Raw genomic sequence first — 21,425 nt, 5'->3', positions numbered from 1 at the left:
TAGGGGACACAGAGACCATGGGTGTATGCTGCTGCCACTAGGAGGCTGACACAAAAAAAAGGTTAGCTCCTCCTCCGCAGTGTACACCCCACCGACCGGCAGGGAATTCCTCAGTTTAGCTTAGTGTCAGTAGGAGGTGGACACGCGTCTTTCATTAGACCCATATCTACCTCGATGTGCGTCGTTCCTTTTCAGGTTTCTCCGGAGGGATACAGGATGAATACTCACCTCTGTAGTCCCACGAAGAGGCTGCGAGTACGGCGCGTACTGCCGCTCCGTATCCTCGCAGCTCTTTGCACCAGGACCAGCAGCCTTCCGGGCGGACGCCAACATGTATACGTGTCGGCTTTTCTGAGAGTCCTGGTCGTCCGTCTCCCACCCACTCGCCTGCCAGAGCCTGTCGGTCGGATGAGACGCAGACAGGCTTCAATCAGAAGTTACCTTTATTTTCAGGGTTCGGGCCCGGGACAGGGTGAGTATTAGATCCCCACTCGTCTCTGGACTTGGTCAGGAGAGATTCCCTTGGAGCTAGGATGCGGTAGCACTGCGGGTCTCCGTGGCCGTCCCGCGCCTCCAGGCAGCCTTTTTTTGTGGTCAGCCGCTGTCCCTATCCCGGACAAGGGTCTTTTCCCCGGCAGCGCTCATGTTGCGGTTCCTCCGCGCCGCCCCTGTGCTGACAGGCGGCCGCCGCGATTAATTTAGGCCCCGGCTTCAGTTCGGGCCTACTCCTGTATCGCGGCCACGCCCCCTCCCCTTTCTACTAAGCGGGCTTCTCTCCCGCCCGTTCCAGGCCCTCCCACCGCTCTTCTCAGCCTGTTCCTGGCCAGGGGCGGTGCCGTTTTCAGCAGGCGGTTAGCCCCGCCCTCCTTCCCATGGGAGCGCATTTTTCCCTGATTCCTCTCAGGCGGTCGCCATCTTGCAGCCGCACAGCCGGACGCCCCTGTCAGCCGGATATCGCTCCCTGGGCCTGTCAGTCGGATATCGCTCTGACCTGCAGCTGCAGAGAGGTGGATACCTTCGTCTCTGGGGTCACCGGACCGTGAGTAGCTCTGCATCTGCAGGCTGACACCCTTCTCTGCACCCTGTCCCCCAACCTTCCGGCACTACCTCAGGTTTCACTATGTCTAACTCCATATCTGACCGTAACCGCCCTGCGGCTCCCTCCTGTACTCTCGTCAAGTTCTTTGCATGCTCTTCCTGCAATCGCAAACTTCCCTCAGGTCAGTCCACTTCCCTCTGCCTGGATTGTAGCAATCCTATTCAACCTGACGCCGCCCAGGAGCCATCTAGGGCCCCAGGCGAGAGTGAACCCCCCCCAATGCCTGGCTGGGCCTGGTCTCTATCACAGTCAGTGGCAGACCTCACCAGGGTGTCTCAGTCCCTAGTAGCCGTCCTGGATAAGTTGCCCCTGGACACCTCTACAGGGTCCAGCAGGCCTCAAGAGGTTCCATCTGAGTCGGCCAGCGTTAGTCGCAAAAGACCCAGGCAGGATCTCCAGCCGGAATCCTCTCCTCGCCCCATGTCACCACATAGTCCTTCTCGGCAGCCTCCCTCCCGGGCCTCCTCTCCCGAGTCAGGTGAAGCGCTCTTGGACAGGTCAGCTGAGGGGATCCTTAGAGCTGGATTTGGACCAGGATGCGAACATGAGGGTTACTGTGCAGAACCTCATTGCAGCGATCCATCAGACCTTTGACATTGCTGACCCCCCTGCGAAATCCTCAGATCAGGAGGTTTCGTTCAGACGGGAGGAAACACCCTCCAGGGTATTCCCTTTACATTCCGAGTTTGGAAAGATTTTTACCAGGGAAAGAGGGGATCCGACCAGACGCTTTCAACGAGGGAAGCGTCTCGGCGTTCTGTACCCGTTTGCTAAAGAGCTCACGGACAATTGGTCTGCCTCTCCCTCGGTCGATCCGCCCGTGTCCAGGCTTTCTAATAACACGGTTCTCCCGCTTTCAGGCGTGGCGTCTCTAAAGGATTCTAATGATAGGATCATAGAATCCCTAGCGAAGTCTGCCTTCGAAGCAGCTTCGATGGTGGTATGCCCAATTTTTGCTTCATCTTGGGCAGCAAAAGCCATAGCCACTTGGGCAGAGGATCTTCGTCAGGGCATCCTAGAGAAAGCACAACCAGATCGATTGGCCGATCTTGCCAATCAGATTTCCCATGCAGGGGATTATCTGCTTTCTGCTTCTTTGGATGCCGCATCCTGCGCAGTTCAGGCGTCAAGTAACGTTGTGGCAATCCGACGTACAATTTGGCTCAAGGCCTGGCAGGCGGACCTGTCTTCTAAAAAGTCGCTTACTAATCTGCCTTTTCAGGGAGGGCGCCTCTTTGGATCCCAATTGGACCAAATTATTAAGGACGCCACCAGAGGCACGAGTTCTCTCCTGCCTCAGTCCAAGCCTTGCAGACCCCCACTGAGGCGTCAGTTTCGACCCATTCGGGCTTACCGCCGTTTCAATACGGCGGAGACCTCCTCCAACCAACAAAGACCGCAGGCACGCCAAGATAGGAAGAAAGTTTCCTTCAGACCCACTCCCTCCTGGCGCTCCCACTCTTCGCAGGGCAGACCATCCAGATCCGGATCTGGACGGCCCACATCAGCATGACTATCCTCAGACTTCCCATGGTCCCTTCCAATTGGGAGGTCGACTCCTGTTCTTCAAGGACGTCTGGCTGGCCTCAGTAGAGGACGCTTGGGTCAGGGAGGTTGTATCGTCAGGATACAAGATAGAGTTCCTCTCTCTTCCACGGGATCGTTTCTTCGAATCCCGTCCTCCAAAAGATCCAGCTTTGATCCCGGGGTTCTTTACGGCCATCGACTCTCTCCTCCGTTCCGGGGTGATTGTGCCCGTTCCAGAATCGGAGCGGTTTACAGGGTTTTATTCAAACCTGTTTGTCGTGCCGAAAAAAGACGGGGCGGTTCGACCCATCTTGGATCTCAAGCTGCTCAACAAGAGAGTCCGTCTTCGCCACTTCCGGATGGAGTCGGTTCGTTCGGTAATCGCTTCCATGGAGGAGCAGGAATTCATGTGTTCAATAGACATCCAAGATGCCTATCTACATGTTCCCATATTCTCCGGACATCAGAAGTTCCTGCGTTTTGCGGTTCGCCAGGAACATTACCAGTTCGTCGTGCTGCCCTTCGGTCTCGCCACCGCTCCCAGAGTCTTCACGAAGATCATGGCTGTGTTGATGGCCTTGTTGAGGATCAGAGGTCTCGTTCTTTTTCCGTACCTCGACGATATTCTGATCAAAGCTCCCTCTTTCCAGCAGGCACGCCTAAGTTTGACTATCGTCCTGGACACTCTTTCCGATTTCGGGTGGATCGTCAACAGGAAAAAGTCCTGTCTGGTCCCTACTCAACGTCTTGTGTTTCTGGGCCTACTGTTTGACACTCGTCGGTCAAGGGTCTTTCTCCCACAAGAGAAGATTCTCTCCCTGCAGCAGGCTGTATGATCGCTGTAGACCACACGATTTCTGTCCCTCCGAACAGCTATGAGGGTCCTGGGAAAGATGGTGGCGGCGATAGAGGCAGTTCCCATTGCCCAATTTCACGCCAGACCTCTCCAACACGCCATTCTGTCGAGGTGGAACAGGTCGGCTCTGTCCCTGGATCGCCCTGTTCGTCTTTCATGCCGGATCAAGCGGTCACTCAACTGGTGGTTGACGTCTCCTCATCCTCTTGAGGCGGTCTTTTCTTCCTGTTCACTGGCAGATTGTAACAACGGATGCCAGCCTCCTCGGCTGGGGTGCAGTGTTCCGCAATCACACTCTTCAGGGTCGTTGGTCAAGAATCTGCTCTGCCGATCAACGTCCTAGAGATACGAGCGATCCATCTGGCTCTCGTCCACTGGCAGAGGCTCCTCAGGGGCCTGCCTGTCCGGATTCAGACAGACAATGCCACAGCGGTGGCATGTGTCAACCGCCAAGGAGGGACACGGAGTGTCTCAGCCCTGGCAGAAGTGTCCAAGATCCTTCAGTGGGCAGAGATTTCGGTACCGACAATCTCCGCGGTACACATTCCCGGCGTATACAACTGGGCCGCCGACTTTCTCAGCTGCGAGGGAGGGTCTCGCGGCAGGAGAGTGGTCCCTACATCCGGAGGTATTTCTTCAGCTCTGCAGTCGTTGGGGAACCCCGGACGTAGATATGCTAGCTTCTCGCCTCAACAGGAAGGTCCCACAGTTTGTATCCAGAGCTCGAGATCCTCTCGCAGTGGGCGCCGACGCTCTGGCCATTCCTTGGTCACAGTTCGAGCTCCCCTACCTGTTTCCTCCCCTGCCTCTCCTTCCCAAGCTGTTGAAGAAGATCAAAGCAGAAGGAATTCCAGTCATTCTCATCGCCCCAAATTGGCCCAGAAGGTCTTGGTTCGCGGACATTGTCAACCTTCTCGCGGACGCCCCCTGGAAGCTTCCAGACAGGGCAGATCTGCTGTCTCAAGGTCCGATTTGCCACCCCAATTCTCGGCCGCTCAATTTAACGGCATGGCTGTTGAGACCGAGGTTTTGAAACGAGCAGGATTCTCTGGTCGAGTAATTCATACCATGATCCGAGCCAGGAAGCCATCATCTTCCAAAATTTACTACCGTACTTGGAAGGCCTATTTCACTTGGTGTGAGGCCAATAACATCGCGCCTATGTGCTTTTCGCTCCCTTCAGTTCTGGCGTTTCTTCAGGCAGGGCTGGATGCGGGGCTTGCTCTCAGTTCCTTGAAGGGTCAAGTTTCGGCGCTGTCCATTTTATTTCAGAAGACTTTGGCCTCCCGCCCTCAGGTCAAAACCTTTCTTCAGGGCGTGGCTCACACGGCTCCTCCGTATCGAGCGCCCGTGGATTCATGGGATCTTAATCTGGTTCTTGAGGTTCTGCAAGGTTCTCCCTTTGAACCTCTCAGAGAAGTCTCCCTTTCCCTTCTCTCCTGGAAGGTAGCCTTTCTGGTGGCCATCACCTCCATCCGGCGCGTGTCGAAATTGGCGGTAGTTCTGCAGCCACCGCCCTCTTTTCTTCCAAAGGTGGTGTCCTCCTTTCACCTCAATGAGGATATTGTTCTGCCGTCCTTCTGTCCGATTCCATCTCACCCTCGGGAGCGGTCCCTGAACAAGCTGGATCTGGTCAGGGCGATGAGAGTCTGTCTAGGACGTCTTCCTTGCGAAAGACATACTCTCTATTCATCATTCCTGATGGGGCGAGAAAAGGGCACCCAGCCTCAAAGGCCACTATTGCTCGTTGGATCAGATCGGCAATTTTGGAGGCATACCGGGTCAAGCATCGAGTGGCTCCTCCAGGGATCAGAGCGCACTCTACCCGGGCAGTGGGTGCTTCCTGGGCGGTACGCCACAGAGCCTCCGCGCTGCAGCTTTGTAAAGCTGCAACCTGGTCTTCGGTTCACACGTTTGTGAAATTCTACAGGGTCCACACGTACGCTTCGGCGGACGCCAGCCTAGGTAGAAGGATTCTGCAGGCAGCGGTGGTGAGTCCACTGGCCTGATGGAAGTTTGTTTCCCACCCCAGGGACTGCTTTGGGACGTCCTATGGTCTCTGTGTCCCCCAATAAGGCGAACGAGAAAACAGGATTTTTGGGTTGCTTACCGTAAAATCTGTTTCTCGGAGCCTTCATTGGGGGACACAGCACCCTCCCATGTTCTACAGCTCCTGTTCTTACTTTGGTTGATTGGTTACAGTTGAGTTGTTTGTTCTGTTTTCAATCTGTTCTGTTACTTCTCTTACTGCTTTCTCGCTAACTGAGGAATTCCCTGCCGGTCGGTGGGTTGTACACTGCGGAGGAGGAGCTAACCTTTTTTTGTGCATAGTGTCAGCCTCCTAGTGGCAGCAGCATACACCCATGGTCTCTGTGTCCCCCAATGAAGGCTCCGAGAAACAGATTTTACGGTAAGCAACCCAAAAATCCTGTTTTAGCACACGTGGAACGGCATTAAAAAGCAAAAACTGTTCCTGAATTACTGTTTTTGGTTCATACTGTCTCCCGAAAAACAAAATAGAAAGCGATGAAAAAATTTTTATATGCCCGAAAATTTTACCAGTAAAACCATAAACTTGTCTTGCAAAAAACAAGCCCTCATATGACTGTCAGCTATATTTTTTTGCATATTTCTAACATCTAAATATGGGCCTGCAAAAGCTGGTTTTCACACTAAAAAGCGTCTTTTAGTGTGACCCCAGTGAAACATAAAAAAATATATCTGGTATCGCTGTAACTGCACCGATTTTGAAGAATCGTGTTCTCTCTCTCTCTCTCTCTCTCTCTCTCATAACTAAAATGTGAAACAGGCCTTAACTGATAGAATAGCCATAGCCGAGTGATCGTGGCATTTAGTATGTTGATGTAAGGAAGAGAATCCCTGTCTTCTGCCCATAGTTGCCCCTGATTGCAATTGTGGGTAGGCAATCCCTCTATGTGTTGCGGCTGTCTAACAGCTCAAAATTTGCAGCCTTGGGGACTCAAACATATTATATTATTCAAGCACGCCCGAGATACTCTGATAACACCTGAGCTTGCTCGGATAACACGATATCTGAACACACTCGCTCATCACTAGTTCTGGCACATCAAGGGCTTTGCAATTGCAGTCTGCAAACTATTGTAGTAAAAGCGACACTCCAGAGGTAAAATACCATATATACTCATGTATAAGCCGACTTCTTTAGCCCCTTTTTTGGGCTGAAAAAGACCCCCCTTGGCTTATACACGAGTCACGGTTCCCACTTTTTACCGATGCAGGGTGGTAGTCCCCGGCATCTTCTGCGTGCTCCCCTGCAGCCTCTTTCTGTGTCCCGGTGGCTGCTGACAGGGCCGGCGGTCGGCGTTGGCAGCGGGACAAGTGCCAGTGTACAGAGCAGGCTGCGACACTGGCGCTCTATGGGGGCCAGGTGCCAGTGTCGCCGCTGGCTTAGGCCCCCGGCACTTGCGATATTCACCTGTCCCCGTTCCACCGCCGCGCTGTCTTTTGCGTCCCCTGGCTGTGACGTTCAGGTCAGAGGGCGTGATGACGTGTTTAGTGCGCGCCCTCTGCCTGAACAGTCACTGAAGAGAGATGGAAGACAAAGCGTACTCAGCGGTGGAACGGGGACAGGTGAATATCGCAAGTACCGGGGGCCTGAGCCAGCGGCGACACCAGCACCTGACCTCCATTAGCGCGCCGGTGTCCCCGCCTGCTCAGGACACCGGCACCTGGCCCCCAGCGACGAGAGGTGAGTGTGGTTTTTTTTTTTTTTTTTTTTTTTATTGCAGCATTATATATGAATAATATCATTAACCTTTTAGGCAGCGTTATATAGGGCATATTTTTGTATGGAGCATATTATGGGTCCCATCATGAACTGTATTGAGCATTATATGGGGCTCCTGATTCAATATGAATATTCACAAACATTTACCTACTGATGTCTCAATTAATTTTACTTTTATTGGTATCTATTTTTATTTTTGAAATTTACCAGTAGCTGCTGCATTTCCCACCCTAGGCTTATAAGCGAGTCAGTAAGTTTTCCCAGTTTTTTGTGGCAAAATTAGGGGCCTTGGCTTATACTCTGGTCGGCTTATACATGAGTATATACGGTAATAGTGCATCTTTCCTCTCGCCCTACTGTGCCACTTTCAGGAGAAATTGTATAACAACTTATGGGGCCAGTTTCACATTTTCCTTTGTGAAAATGAAAAACCTGGAGCTGAAACTAAATTTTTTTCTCCAAAAATGTAATTTATTTTTTCTCCAATGTCCAATAGGATACAATTCTGTAAAACACTCATGGTGCCAATTTGTTCACTTTACCCTTAGATGAATTTATTGTAGTGTAAAACTGGGTCACTTATGGGGGTTTCTGCTGTTCTGGCACCTCGGGGGCTTTACCAATGTGACCTGACACCCTCAAACCATTCCAGCAAAATATGCGCACAAATGGTACTCCTTGACATCTGAACTTTGCACTGACTGAAAAGTAGTTTCTGATCACATATGGTGTATTGTTGTGCTTGGGGGAAAATGGTTCAACAAAATGTTTGGTCCATTTTCTCCTTATTAGCCCTTTTTAAAATAAAAAAACAAATTAAAGTTTTTGGGAGGAAAATAGTTTTTCATTTCCACAACTCATTGTTATACAATTTTGTAAGTCACCTGTGTGTTTAAAATGCTCATTTCACCCCTAGGTGAATTCCTCTAGGGGTGTTTTTTTTCCAACATGGGGTCTCGGTGCTGATAGCTTCCCATAGAGAGAGGATATGCTTCATATCTGCAATAGGACTTGTACAGAACTAGCCAGTTGCAGAGCAGTCCTTGTACATCCCCGCAAGCTTGCATTGTGTAAAATGCCATCTGTAAAGCATTTTCCTAGAATTTTATAGGTGATTAATAGATGTAGATGTTTTTGAGACTGAAGAGAAGTCCTAGCGCTCTCCCGTCCTGCGCCAGATTTCTACTCTCAGGAAATGTATCAGTATTGGGGGTTTAGTATCAATTTTTTTCATTTTGTAATTTAAAGGGAATCTGTCACCCTTTTTTTTTCGACTATGAGCTGCCGGCCCTGACATCGGGCTTATCTACAGGATTCTGTAATGCTGTAGATAAGCCCCCGATGTAACCTGAAAGAAGAAAAAGGAGTTATATTGTACTCGCTCCAGGGGCGGTCCGGTCTTGGTCCGATGGGTGATGCCTGTTGAGGGCAGAGCAGAATTCTCCAGTGCCCAGGCACCGGACCTCTCACGGCACCTGCGCACTGCTGGACTCTGCTCTGCCCTCAACAGGGCAGAGCAGTGCGCCTGTGCAGGAGCCACGACAGGAAGAAAAGAGGACGGCATCGTATGACGATGGGAGGCACCGGACTGGACCAGACGCCAGGGTGAGTATAATATAACTCTTTTATATTTGAGGTTACATCGGGGGCTTATCTACATCATTACAGAATGCTGTAGATAAGCCCCTGATGTCGGTGCTGGCAGCTCATATTTGAAAAAAAGGGTGATAGATTCCCTTTAAATTTTAAGTGCCCTTGTCAAAAGTATGAAAATAGTCTTGGCTATAAGAGGTGCAGAATGTTGAAAAACCACTGGCAGTGAAAGGGTTAATGGAATCTGGCATTGTTTGTTTTTGACATTATAATCTTGATCAGGAATTACCCAGGTTTTAGCAACTATCATGAATTATGCCTGTATGTTGTGTGCTTTTGTGTGTCCATGTAACCCGTGTACAGAAACTTGTGCACTAGATGGTGTTGGCTGACTTGGGACCTTACAATCTGAGCACTTTGTTGTATGGCCTTTTTAAATGTCCTTTGAGTGTTGCAATTTGTTTTTTTTTTCCTGTTTCTATAGATCAGAGTTCTCTTAATAGAACTGGAAGAAGCAAGAGGAAACCATGTGCAAAGAGATGACGACGTCAGCTCCGCTAATATCAGCAGTTCATCTGAAGTCATAACGCAGCACTTAGTCACTTTCAGAAACATTGATGAACTTCAGGAGCAGAACCAGAAATTACTAGTGGCATTGAGAGAGCTTGGTGAAGCCAAGGAAAAAGAAGAGCAAGAAGCAGCTGCTGCTCAGTATGCCACAGACAGTTTACCTATGAGTTTTACACTGTGATTTGCTGTTACTTTGTGTAACCAGGATACACCAAAGCTATTCATACGAGGCCAAATGTGGTTAATACTGACTGGTATAACTAAATTAGAGATGCCTTCAAAATCTCCGCAATATTGCAGAGAGCTGAACCTCAAGAGCCTTTAGTCTTGTCATCAATATAGATATGTAGATGTGAAATTGTCACACGTGGCAGTGTAATAATTGGTCAGTACAACGCCGCAGACTCCTGGGTGGCTCAGAGCTCATGGAGTATAGCTGTAGATATCACCTAAAGGTCTAGTATTTCAGTGATCTTCTTTACACTGCATGCCATGTATAAATAAGTGGTGTGAAGAGGTGTATATCTGTCCCAGCAACCTAGGACTAGAGACGCCATGTGGAAATATCTGCTGTCAGTGTTGTACAATACGAATTAAGTAGTGAAGGCTACAGCAAATTTGATGGATCTGGGCTTTTACAACCCTTCAAAGAAATGTTTGTTGTGATTTTTGTATGCTTTGTGTATAAAATGCAGTAATTTTATCACTAGGCGTTCTGATTTGAGGCGGCAGCTGGACATGGTTCTTCCTGAATTGGAACAGCTTCGTGAAAACCGTCAGCATCATCTGCACATGGTCGAGTCTATTGTACGTCAGCGAGACATGTATCGTATTCTATTGGCTCAGACGACTGGAGTCACGCTGCCTGCTGCAGGTAAGGCATTTCTGTAGGGGACTATATAGAAGCACATCAAGATACTTATGCATTACCTTACACCGGACCTGTCATTAGAATTGTTGCTCTACTGAAGGGAATCGTGTATTGTCAGTGTTGCCAGCTTATTGTGCATATCTTATGATCACCACTAAGGGATGGTTGGGCTTAATGAGGTTTGAGACCACTGTACAACTTAGCATTATTATTATTATTATTATTATTTATTGTTATAGCGCCATTTATTCCATGGCGCTTTACATGTAGGGAGGGGTATACATAAAAACAAGTACAATAATGTTGAACAATACAAGTCATAACTGGTACAGGAGGAGAGAGGACCCTGCCCGCAAAGGTTCACAATCTACAGGGGATGGGTGAAAATACAGTAGGCGAGGGTAGAGCTGGTCATGCAGCGGTTTGGTCGATCGGTGGTTACTGCAGGTTATAGGCTTGTCGGAAGAGGTGGGTCTTCAGGCTCTTTTTGAAGGTTGCGATGGTAGGTGAGAGTCTGATATGTTGTGGTAGAGAGTTCCAGAGTAGGGGTGATGCACGAGAGAAATCTTGTATGCGATTGTGGGAAGAGGAGATAAGAGGGGAGTAGAGAAGGAGATCTTGTGAGGATCGGAGGTTGCGTGCATGGAAGTACCGGGAGACAAGGTCACAGATGTATGGAGGAGACAGGTTGTGGATGGCTTTGTATGTCATGGTTAGGGTTTTGTACTGGAGTCTCTGGGCAATGGGGAGCCATGGTGCTCTTCTGCTCCACGCCTACCAATGAATGGCGTCTGTGGATGCTTCCACCTGTACATTATTGAGGCTGCTCTTAGCAACACATTGCACAATTTTCTATTTGTGCTTTTTGATGTCAGCCCAACAGCTCTGTTATAATATACAGAAATGGCCTTTATAGACCTTATTGTATCATATAAAAATATTTGGCTCAATCTCAAGCTGGACATGCAAGATGACTGCCAGGTCTGTAAGCTAGGGGGACAATATGACTCTTCCCACTGTTCCTGAGGATTACCTTTAGTTGTCTGTGGTGATCACAGTATATACACTCATTTTGAGTGTTTAACCCTTTATTGATATCTGCCATACATGTACAGCGCAAGTCTGTAGCAGGTGCATGGAGCGGGCTCAAAGAGTTAGCTTGCCCCATACTCTGCAGGTAATGGCTGTGTGTTTACAGCCGGGACCTGATCCTATCAACTGCCGGTGGCGCAACGCAGCCCTCATGATTGTTAACCTGTTAAATGCAGCAGTCAAACTTTGATAGTAGCATTAACCGTGCAATGGCATGGGTTGCGTCATTCAGTGTGGCCATTGGTGTGCCTGTCATGTGATCGCGGATTGCCAATGGGTTGCTTTGATAGCCCGGAGGTCTATTGAAGACCCTCCGTGCTTGTCTTTTCTGGCGCTCCCTTGAACTTCAGCCTATGGCCATGGTTCAAAGGAGACCGTGGTTTTTACTGTTTGCAGCAATGCTGTAGTATTGCTGTATATATCATAAGTGATCAGACAATAGCAGGTTCAAGTCCCCTAAGTGAACTAGCAAGTACAGTGAAATGTTTAAAAAAAAATACATTTATTTGGACTCCCATGACAGCACCACGAGAGAGGGGATCCGCCCTTCAGGAACAGGAAGCCTACAGACACAAAAAGGGCGGCACCTCTCCAGCGCATCAGTTGGTTTCTTGTTCCTGATGGGACTGGATCCTACAGACTACAGGACGTCCCCAGACCCGGCCGGTCGGCTCAGGTAGCGTGGGTCTCTTACCTCGAGCGGTACAGAGGTCCTGGAAGCGCCATGATGGTCCTCGATGCATGTCATGGAGCGGGGTCCGGAGGATTGCCGACTCCGGAAGTAGCCAGCTACGAGGTAAGTATTCTCCTGGGCTCCCTTTGGTTCCGGCGGTGCTGGGGGCTCCATGTTACCCAGGTCCCGCGTTGTTTGGTGCGGGGGTGCATGCGGCTCTCTTCCGGTCGTCCCAGAGCGGCCTCTGACACGTTCGGCGTCATCAGAGGTCGCCGGGTGACGAGCGGGGCTGGTAGGTGCTTCCGGGTCTCCTGGCGCCGGCTCCCTTCTGCGCATGCGAGGGGGGGTTTCTGGCACCGGGGACATGGGGGCCACCATCCAGGGGGGACTGAAGCCCTGATTTAGGTCCCACTGAGACTCAGGCACTAGTGGGGGAGGGAGATGCGGCATCACCTGCTGATCCGGATACCGGAGGGGGAGGGAGATATGGCCGACAGGCAGGAGGATCCATGCTTCTGGCCCATTTTCCTCGCAATGGATGATGAGCAGCTGCAGCCGGAGGAAGCTGCAGATCAGCATGCTACAGAGAAGCCTCAGGCCCGACAGAAAAACCGAGATGGCTCAAGTCGTGGCCAGTTGAGTGACCGATTCAGCCGTAGGCGTTCTTCCAGACGGCAAACAGCAGCATTGGCTGAAAAATCCCCCCCCCCCCCCCCCCGTATTCGGTACCTATTTCTGCAAACACTGTTAAGTGATCTTCGTGAATGTTCACTCGGTGATGCAGCCTCCCCCCTATGTTTTCATTCCTAGGGGAAGAAATGCACAGATAAGGCAAGGCAAAGAAAATGCACCCTCTGTGGATGCCCCCTACTGGACTCTTGTCCAAAAAGATTATGCCACCAAACCCCCCCCCCCCGTATCCAACAGACGGTGGTGGAAGAGACTCCTTACTTCACCTCAAATCTGAACGTCATCATCAGGCCAGAGATAACAGAGTCCATAAGACCCCTGACTCGAAAAAGTTCTAGGCAAAAGGATCTCCCAGAATCAGATTTGTCTGTAGACTGGAGAAGGGATGAGTATTCCGCTGAATCATCTTTCTTGGCTTCTTCATCCGACGGGGAGACTCATGCCGCTTTTGCCTGCCTCTAGACCATGTGGATAAACTAGTAAAGGCGGTCAGGGGATAGTGGAACCCAGGCCAGAACTGTCCATGCAAGACATTATGTTTAAGGGATTGGATCAGAAGGAACGTAGATCCTTTCCCTTAAATGCGAAAATTCAAGAGCTGATTCTCCGGGAGTGGAAGAGGCCGGAATAGAAGGGCTCCTTACCTCCGGCTTTCAAGCGGAGATACCCCTTTGATGACTCGGCCGTTAACGTCTGGGATAAAGCCCCTAAATTAGATGTAGCGGTCACCAAGACATCAAAACTATCTTCCCTGCCTTTTGAGGATATGGGGGCCCTTAAGGATCCCCTAGATAGAAAGGTGGATATCTTTCTTAAAGGAACTTGGGCGATGGTGGCCGGATCCCTGAGGCCAGCAGTGGTGTCCACTTGCGCGGCCAAATCTATGATGGTTTGGGTAGACCAACTCGAGTCTCCGCTAAAGGAGGGAGCACCTCTGGAGATGATTCTGGGAGCCCTTCCAACAATTCAAGGGGCCGCGGCCTTTCTGTCGGATGCCTCAGTGGATTCCGTCAGGATGGCGGCAAGGGCAGCAGGTCTCTCCAACGCAGCCTGCAGAGCGCTGTGGTTAAAATGCTGGCCAGGCGATATCCAAGCAAGATCTAAAGGGGAGTATCTTTTTGGTTCCGTCCTGGACGAGCTGCTGCATAAGGCAGGGGATGAGAAAAGAAGATTCCCCAACCTATCGTCCTCTTTTTACCAACGTCCTTTCAGCAGGAGAAAATTCGGTCAGAGAAGACCGCCAAGGGACCATTCCAAGTAGGATGACAGGAAGAAGAGAGGTACTGGCTTCATGTTTAGGCGTTCGTCACGGGAACGAAAAAAAAAACATCCCAATGACTAGCGGTCCCCGTAGGGGGTAGATTGTCAGCCTTTTACCTAGCCTGATATCACCAACAGCATTTGTGTGCAGGGCATGATATCCTCAGGACTAATTAATGAGTTCCTTTCGGTCCCAGGGAATAAATTCAAGATAACTCCTGTCCGTCCCTCTCAGAACAGTCTGCCCTGGAGACAGATTGTCAAATTGTGCCATAAAAAGGTTCTAGTGGAGGTTCTCGAATCCGAGGAGGGTAGAGGTTTTTACCCTCCCCTGTTCTTGGTTCGGAAACTGAATAACTCTTACAGGATCATCATCAATCTTCGGTCCCTCAATAGGATTCTGGTAGCTCGACCCTTTTAAATTGGAAACAGTTGGCTCAGCAATAAAAATGTTGTTTCAAAACTGTTTTATGGTGGTTTTAGAGTTAAGGGACGTGTACTACCATGTGCCTATTTATGCAGATTATCAGCGCTTCTTGAGAGTGGCGGTTTCCATGGATGGCATAGTCTGGCAATTCCAGTATAGAGCCCTCCCCTTTGGCCTTTCAGTAGCACCTCGAGTCTTCACGAAGTTAATTTCCGAAGTTATGGAACACCTTCAAGAGCCGGACATTTTGATTGTTCCCTGTTTAGACGACTTTTTGATTATAGGCAATTCGGCAGACCATTTCCTTTCCCAGGTGGAAAGATCTATATCCATTCTAGAACACTTGAGTTGGTTGATAAACTCTGAAAAATCCCGTTTACATCCCTTGAAGGTCCAGCAATTTCTCTGCCTCATTTTAGATTCAGAAAATCACGATTGTAGTCTGCCAACTGATAAAATTATTCACATTTGTCATCAGATTTTGCGGGCAGTAAATAGACTCTCCATGACCCTCAGGCAGGCCATGTCCTATTTGGTTCCCTAACATCTTGTATCCTGTCCGTCACATGGGCTCAGTTCCACACAAGAGCCCTTCAGAGAGATGTTTTATTTAATGATAGGGCCCTGGGGGGTCCCTGCACGGGAGAATGACATTGGGTCCATCTGCCTTAAGTTCTCTAAGATTGTGGCTTAGCAAAGATAAGTTGTCCTCAGGAGTTCCCTGGGAGAATCTTTTATCCCGTATAGTAACTACAGATGCCAGTCCCTCGGGATGGGGGCCCATATGAGGGATTTTGTGATCTAGGGACAAGGGGATCCCCTGGTACAAAGTTCCTCCATCCTTAAGAAATTATCGACGGTAGAGCTGTCAGGTAAAAAACTCCTTGTATACCTGCAGGGTCAGCATGTCAGAATTCTCGCGGACAACCAGGTGACAGTGGCCTATATCAACCACCAAGGTGGCACCCAATCCGATGCTCTGATGGAAGCAGCAGAACGCCTTTTCCAGACATCGGAAATACATTTTCTATCTTTGACAGCGCTACACATAAGCGGAAATGACAATACCACATCAGACTTTCTAAGCTGCAACACACTAAGGCAGGGAGAGTGGTGTCTGAATGGAGTGATCTTCAGCCAGATTGTCTGTATGTGGGGTCAACTGGACATATACCTCTTCGCCATCAATAAGAACAGAAAAGTAAAACCGTTCTGTTCTTTGAATCCGGGGGAAAAAACCTCTTATGGTGGACGCCTTCCTGAGGAAGTGGGATTTCGATCTGGCCTACACTTTCTCACATTATCCCTGTTACCTCTGGTAGTAAGGAAGATCAGAGAAGACAGAGCAAGGATTATACTCATTGCCCCATTCAGAAGGGCTTGTTTTTCATGGCTGAGGACAATGTCAGTCTGCGACCCCTTGGGTACTTCCAGATCTTCTCTTCCAGGGCACAGTCAATTACCCGCGAGTATCTCACCTTCGGGTTAAGGGTGCTGCAGGCTGTAGTCCCTCCCTAAGATAGTGTTTACATCTCTGTAATTCTCTCGTGGTGCTGTCATGGGAGTTCGAATAAAGCATTAAGTTACGTACCAGTAACGGTATTTTTCGGAAGCCCATAACAGCACCCCTAGTTCCCTCCCTTCACGTGTGAGTGCGCGTGGGTTAAATTATTCAGGTTGTGTATATATTATGTGCCATTAACCATGGAGGTCCTCTCAAGCTCTGTAATCCAACTGATGCGTGGGAGAGGTGCCGCCCTTTTTGTATCTGTAGGTTTCCTGTTCCTGAAGGGCGGATCCCCTCTCTCGTGGTGCTGTCATGGGCTTCCAAAAAATACTGCTACCGGTACGTAACTTTTTGTTTTCTAAATGACAAAACAGAACTACTATCCCCTCCTTTTCCCCCCATTAAAAATAAAATAAATACACGTGCTCTCGCAGCACTCAGAAAAGTCTGATCTGTTAAAATAAGAATTATATGATTGGGAACTTTTTCTGTTTATGGGGTTTACAAAATGCCAAAATTCCATTTTTTTTTTCTTCTTTTCTTCACTGCAATACTGCAATAAAATGCTTTAAGATGTGATCAAAACGTCATATCTTTTCCAAAAAACAAGCCCTCACACGGTTTCATCGACCGATAAAAGGAAAACTTTGCGGGTGTTGGAAAATGGTGACAAAACTGAAAATATATATATTTTTTTTTTTTTTTACCACTAAAATACGGTAATGAAACATGTTTGGTGTATCCGTAATACTACTGATGAACTGAATCCTATTATGAGAGAATCTTTACCACTCAATGTACGCCGTAAAAATAATTCCCAAAACCAGTGTCAGAGTTGTACTTTTTTCACAATTTCACCACACTTGGAATTCTTTTCCCATTTTCCAGTGCACAGTGTGGTATAATGTATGGTGCCATTCAAAAGTACAACTCGTCTCGCAAAAAACAAGCCCTCATATGTTTAAGTAGACAAAGATTTAAAAAAAAATAAAGTTTTGTCTCTCGGAAGGAGCGGAAAATGCAAATAGTGAAATTGGCTGTAGCGTGAAAGGGTTACGCCCTGAAAACCTGTGCTAAATATCTAGTAGAAGTAGAGTCTGGTGAGCACTGGGGCGGTGACCACTCTGCTTCTCACAGCCAGTCTACTAGGTGACCACATGATCCAGTCTGGTAGAGCAACACTGATAGCTGCTATTTCAGCGTGGCCGTGTGCATGACATGAACACGAGTTGCAACTCTAAAGACATCATTTTCATGAGAAAAAGGTGTTTGGATTGGGTAATAAAATGCTTGAGGGTTGTTTTTTTTTTTTTTATATCCTTTTTAGATGAAGCATCCGTGACATCCACCCCAAGAAAGTCCCCTAGAGCTTCTCAGCTTCCTTCCACTCCAGCTCCTACAATCTTGGTTTCTGAATCCTCCGAGGCAACTGAAGCGAAAGCTGCCCTGAAACAGGTGAGAGAACAATTGTGTTTTGGTAGTTGGGTGAGACATGGTGTTAAAAAAATTTAAAAAAAGATTTTTTTTTTTTACTAAAATTGTTTAAATAAAAAAAAAATCAAGAGTAGGAATAAATATAAAGTAGGTTGCTTATCCATTTCCACTCTTTTCCGCCAGTGTTGAAGTCATTAGTGTGACAGCTGCTGCCAATCAATGGTCTCAGCGGTCATACATTCTACTTGCCAATTGTACAAGTGAGGCCAGTGATTCGCCATAGAGGTCAATTTTATTATGAACAGGACATTACTGCAGGGTCAGTGGGGGAGCACTTAGAGATTCAATGGGAGCTCCTTATTTTAAAGGGAATCTGTCACCCCATTTTAGCCCTATCAGCTGCCGGCACCGCCATCAGGGGCTTATCTACAGCATTCTGCAATGCTGTAGATAAGCCCATATGTAACATGAAAGATGAGAAAAACACATTAGATTATACTCACCGGGGGGGGCGGAGTCAGGTGCGGTGGGTGTCGCGGTCCAGTCTGTCGCCTCCCATCTTCATACGATGACCTCCTTGCTTCTTCCTCGGCTCCTGCACATTCTTACTTTATCTGCCCTGTTGAGGGCAGAGTAAAGTACTGCAGTGAGCAGGCGCCGGACGTCTCTGACCTTTTCTGGCACCTGGAGGAGGACCTCATCGTATAAAGATTGTAGGCGCCGGACCGGACGGCAACACCCATCGGACCGGACCGAACACCGGGTGAGTATAATCGAACTTTTTTTTTTTTCTTTCAGGTTTCATCAGGGGCTTAGCTACAGCATTACAGAATGCTGTAGCTAAGCCCCTGATGGCAGTGCCGGTAGATGATAGAGCAAAAATGGGGTGACAGATTCCCTTTAAAATATTCTCCAATTTTTCTGTTTTTCTTATGTTCAGAATAGCCCCTTTAATGTAAAGGAATAGATGCATGGCTTAAAGGGAATCTGTCACCCCTTTTTTTCGACTATGAGCTGCCGGCACCGACATCAGGGGCCTATCTACAGCATTCCGTAATGCTGTAGATAAGCCCCTGATGTAACCTGAAAGATAAGGGAAAAAGTTAGATTGTACTCACCCCGGCGTCCGCCTGCGCCAGAGCCCCGACAAGAAGGAAAGAAGAGGACGGCATCTTATGAAGATGGGAGGCGCCGGACCGCAACACCCATCGGACCAAGACCGGACCGCCCCCCCCAGGTGAGTATATTCTAACTCGTTTTTCTTCTCTTTCAGGTTACATTGGGGCTTATCTACAGTATTACAGAATCCTGTATATAAGCCCCTGATGTCGGTGCCGGCAGCTCATATTCGAAAAAAGGGGTGACAGATTCCCTATAACTCATATAAAGCTTTTATTTTGGGTTCAAGTATTACGTGTGTAATGAAGTTGTGCTGTATTCCTACTCAATAAGCTATAATGTATTGCTTAGGCGAGCTGCAGAGCTGCTGCGCACAAGCTCTGTGGTGCACCGCCTAGGAGGCACCTACTGCCCGGGTAGAGTGAGCTCTAATTCCCGGAGGGGACACTCGATGCTTGACCCGGTAGGCCTCCAAAATTGCCGATCTGATCCAGCGAGCAATGGTAGCCTTGGAGGCCGGCTGACCTTTTCGCGCACAATCTGGAATGTTGAAAAGAGAGTCTGTCTTCCGCAAGGGAGACGTCCTAGCTAGGTAGACCTTCATGGCCCTGACCAGGTCTAGCTTGTTCAAGGAGCGTTCCAGAGGGTGGATTGGACCCGGACAAAAGGACATGAGAACAACGTCCTCATCTAGGTGAAAAGTGGACACCACCTTAGGAAGGAAGGCGGGGGCCGCAGTACCACCTTGTCCTGATGGAGCACCAGGAAAGGGGGGCGACAAGAAAGGGCCGCCATTTCCGACTCGCGCCGGATGGAGGTGATGGCCACCAGAAAGGCCACTTTCCAGGAGAGAAGGGACAGGGAGACTTCCCTGAGAGGTTCAAAGGGAGACCGTTGAAGAGCCTCCAGAACCAGATTGAGATCCCATGGATCCACAGGAGCGCGGTACGGAGGTGCCGTATGAGCCGCTCCCTGAAGAAAGGTTTTGACCTGCGGACGGGAGGCCAACGTCTTCTGAAAAAGAATGGAGAGCGCCGAAACCTGACCCTTCAAAGAACTGAGGGCAAGGCCTGCATCTAGACCTGCCTGGAGGAATGCCAGGATAGAAGGGAGAGAAAAGGACATGGGCGGAACGTCATTGGCCTCGCACCAAGTGAAATAGGCCTTCCATGCACGATAATAAATTCTCGAAGACGATGGTTTTCTAGCCCGGATCATGGTGTGAATAACCCGATATGAAAAACCTGACCGCTTCAGAACCGCGGTTTCAACAGCCACGCCGTTAAATTGAGCGGCAGAGAATTGGGATGGCAGATTGGACCTTGAGACATCAGATCCGCTCTGTCTGGAAGCTTCCAGGGGGCATCCGCGACAAGATTGACGATGTTCGCGAACCAAGCCCTTCTGGGCCAATCCGGAGCGATGAGGATGACTGGTACCCCTTCCGCCTTGATACAACTTCCCTGATCCAAGCGTCTTCCACCGAGGCAAGCCAGACGTCCCTGAAGAAAAGGAGTCGGCCGCCCAGTTGGAAAGGCGCCTCGGGGCTTTATAGATAGTCATGCCGAGGTGGACCTTCCAGTTCTGAACCTGGAGGATCTGCCCTGGGAGGAGTGAGATCGCCAGGATGGAGTGGGCCTAAAGGAGACCTTCTTCCTATCCTGGCGTGCTTGCGGCCTTTGTTGGTTGGAAAAAGATTCTGCCGTCGCGACGCGGCGGAAAGACCGAAAGGGCCGCAACTGACGCCTTGGAGGGGGTCTACGAGGCTTGGACTGAGGGAGAAGAGAGCTTGTGCCCTCAGTGGCGTCTTTGATAATCTGGTCCAGCTGGGATCCGAAGAGACGCGCACCCTGAAAGGACAGATTGGTAAGGGACTTTTTAGACGACAAATCAGCCTGCCAAGCCTTGAGCCAAATTGTACGCCGGATTGCAACTAAGTTGCTGGACGCTTGAGCTGCGCAAGAGGCGGCATCCAAGGAGGCCGAGACCAGATAATCCCCTGCATGGGAGATCTGGATGGCTATCTCGGCCAAACGCTCTGGTTGGGCTCCATCAAGAATGCCTTGGCAGAGATCTTCCGCCCAAGTAGCTATGGCCTTTGCTTTCCAAGTGGAGGCAAAGGCTAGGCTTAGCACCGTCGCAGCCGCTTCGAATGCTGACTTTGCTAAGGATTCCATGATCCTGTTGTTAGAATCTTTCAAAGCCGCCACACCTGAAATCGGAAGGACCGTACTGTTAGATAGTCTGGACATAGGAGCGTCTACAGAGGGAGAAGCTGACCAGTTGTCTGTAAGCTCTTGAGAGAATGGACACAGCACGCCGAGGCGCTTCCCTCTTTGAAAGCGCCTGGTCGGATTTTCCCTTTCCCTGGTGAGGAGCTTGGCAAACTCAGAATGAGGAGCGAAGACTCTGGAAGGTGTTTCTGCCCGTCTGAACGAAACCACCTGATCTGCGGGTTTCGCAGGGGAGTCTGTGATCTCGAAAGTATGGTTAATCGCTGCAATGAGGTTCTGTACCGTAACCTTCATGTCCGCGGTATGGTCCGAATCCAGCTCTAAAATCTCCTCGGATGGCGCATCCAAGAACGCTTCGCCTGACTCAGGTAAGGATGCACGGGAAGGAGACTGCTGAGAAGGACTATGTGGTGAGATGGAGCGAGGGGAGGATTCTGGCTGGCGATCCTTCCTGGGTCTTTTGCGGCTGATGCTGGCTGATTCAGATGGAACCTCTTGTGACCTGCTGGGTCCTGCAGAGGAGTCCAGGGGCAACTTATCAAGAAGGGCCACTAGGGACTGAGACACCCTGGTGAGATCCGCCACTGATTGAGATAGGGAAGAAGCCCAGTCAGGAATGGGAGATTCGCTCTCACGTGGAGCAAGAGGGGGCTCCTGGGCAGCGGGCTGGATGGGGTTGCTGCAGTCGGTGCAGAGGGGAGTGG

The 21,425-nt window shown here is 49.5% G+C and overlaps 1 protein-coding gene across 1 annotated transcript in view; it reads left to right on the top strand.

Annotated features, from left to right (window-relative positions):
• The window catches only part of LOC141096361 (nucleoprotein TPR-like), a 198,692-nt gene that overhangs the window by 44,306 nt on the left and 132,961 nt on the right, over positions 1-21,425 (top strand). Inside the window, exons 9-11 of the mRNA XM_073582916.1 lie at positions 9,329-9,555; positions 10,125-10,288; positions 17,262-17,389. Of these exons, the coding sequence (XP_073439017.1) occupies positions 9,329-9,555; positions 10,125-10,288; positions 17,262-17,389 (519 nt within the window). The remainder of the gene's footprint in view (positions 1-9,328; positions 9,556-10,124; positions 10,289-17,261; positions 17,390-21,425) is intronic.

This window comes from Dendrobates tinctorius, unplaced genomic scaffold (assembly GCF_039654945.1).
Source record: "Dendrobates tinctorius isolate UK_male_01 unplaced genomic scaffold, ASM3965494v1 ptg000074l, whole genome shotgun sequence".
NCBI lineage: Eukaryota > Metazoa > Chordata > Amphibia > Anura > Dendrobatidae > Dendrobates > Dendrobates tinctorius.
This window is presented reverse-complemented; position numbering and strand designations above follow the sequence as displayed.